At 43.6% G+C, this 2,072-nt stretch overlaps 1 protein-coding gene across 1 annotated transcript; it reads right to left on the bottom strand.

Moving 5' to 3' along the window:
• Window positions 1–331: 331 nt before the first annotated feature.
• Window positions 332–1,651, bottom strand: LOC149324360 (uncharacterized). The gene has a single exon (XM_089565577.1). It carries the CDS (start codon window positions 1,638–1,640, stop codon window positions 642–644), a length of 999 nt encoding a protein of 332 aa, XP_089421703.1. The 5' UTR covers window positions 1,641–1,651; the 3' UTR covers window positions 332–641.
• Window positions 1,652–2,072: the final 421 nt, after the last annotated feature.

The raw sequence follows: 2,072 nt of genomic DNA, 5'->3' as shown, positions 1-2,072 counted from the left end.
CTCTAGTTGGCATATGTATCACATTTTCACAACCAAACGAGAAAAAAATATCAAGCATCCTTTGCTGATTAGATTCAGGCAATAAGAGATCGATATTGAAATCACCACAAATAACTACAGGCGACTTAAACTGCATGCACTGTTCTAACATATTTTCAAGAAATACTAAAAACATTGCCTGTGATCCAGAAGGCGGCCTGTATATAACGGCAAATATGGTACCAACACATTTTAACATGACACACTCAAAGTGCTGATCTATGACACAGAAATCTTCAATGGTGACATTGTTTAGGTGGTTCATTACATAAATGGCCACACCTCCCCCTCTCTTATTACTCCGTGAAACTGATGCGCATTTGTATCCTGGAAATTGTATGACATCATAATCATTGGTAAACCAAGTTTCAGTGAAAGCTAAAAATTCAAATTTATGGTCTAGTGCATTTAGGAGGGTTTCTACAGAATCCTGTTTATTCCGAAGGCTTTGCGCATTGAGATGGAATAAGGAAAGTTGATTTTTTTCTCGTAGAGGCTTGGAATGTTTAAACGAATCAGCATCATGATAAGAATATGCGAACGAGGCTGTCATTTTCAAGGGTGCTGCTATCAGTTACCGTGGTGTGCATACGGCCTGTTACTCAACGTATCTTATCCAGATCGTTAGTCGTCCTAATCCTGATAACTCGGCTGCGGGGGCCACGACGAACAAACATTTTTCCATTCTTCAACCAGGCAAACTCATACTCTTTTTCCTTGGCCGTTTTTTTCATTTTCCAAAAGAGCGCCTTGTTCTGTGCTGTCAGGTTTTCATTGAAGAAGATTTTAGATTTCGCTTCCTTTAGCTGTCCCTTTTTTGCAAGCCATAAGTCTCTGGTTGAACGGGATAGGAAGCGTACAAGAACAGGTGTAACCTTCTTAAAACTCTCCCCAACCTCACTGTCACTACTAGCACTCGCGTTGTTAGTGCTCTCCTTGATAGACCGTGAGGGCAATCGATGAACAGCCTCAACATCTGCCTCGGAAAGCAGCGGAAGTTCGAGATCAGTGGCCAAGACATTAAGCTTTTCCAGTAGGTTTTCATTTTCATGATGGGGCAGCCCAAGTATTTCTAAATTTTGGCGTCTGCTGTACTGCTCTAGTTCGTTAACTTGTTGCCTTAATTCCTGGTTTTCTTGTTCTGCTACGAGAACCTCGAGTTTTTCCACTCGCTTTCCGAGGGCAGATATATCTGCATCCTGTTGCTTCATTTTCGACAAAACTTCGTCGTATTTTGTGGACATTTCCTGCATAAACTGCTCAATACCATCCACAGTGGCCTTTATCTCTCCTAGTGCGTCGATTTTCGATTTGATCTCAAGTACTTCTGTGAGCACGAGACGAACATCTGTAATTTCACTTCCAAGATTCATTTCCGGTTCCTCGCTTGTTTTCTTGCCACTATGGTTGCTTCGAGCCTTAGCTGTTTTGCATGTTGGGCATTTCCATGCTTTTTTTGCAGTTTCTGCCTTTTTCTTGTATGTGGCTTCACTTACCCCAGAACATGTGCCAAGATGATACACATAACAACACTCTGAGCATGTCAGAAACGCTTCATCCTCAGAAAACTGCTCGTTGCATGCAAGACATGTGTCAGCCATTTTTCACTTGTCACGACAGACCGAGCTGTCAGCAGCAGCGGCTACCAGAAAAAAAATAGCTAAAGTTGCATTTCAAGGGGAAAAGGAGGAAAAAAAAAAACCAACCTGTAAATTAAGGTGATGTTTTTAGGGCACGGATAGTAGGTCCTGCGGTGCCACTGCTGCTGAATGCTTGTGAAGCAGATCCCCGGTGGCAAGCTGCTTTTATAGCTGTTGGGCGGTGACGTCACGAGCTACGTCGATGTTAGCAGCCAGTTTCCCAGCCACGTTTCCGATCGCCAGTCATTCTGCGGTAGCTCATCCGGGGCAGATGTACGCAATCGGCTCCTGTAAATTAAGGTGATGTTTTTAGGGCACGGATAGTAGGTCCTGCGGTGCCACTGCTGCTGAATGCTTGTGAAGCAGATCCCCGGTGGCAAGCTGCTTTTATAG

Source organism: Amblyomma mixtum, unplaced genomic scaffold, assembly GCF_055824585.1.
Source record: "Amblyomma mixtum isolate Tamu unplaced genomic scaffold, ASM5582458v1 scaffold_46, whole genome shotgun sequence".
Lineage (NCBI taxonomy): Eukaryota > Metazoa > Arthropoda > Arachnida > Ixodida > Ixodidae > Amblyomma > Amblyomma mixtum.
The sequence above is the reverse complement of the archived record's forward strand: the minus strand, read 5'-3'. Positions and strand labels throughout refer to the sequence as shown.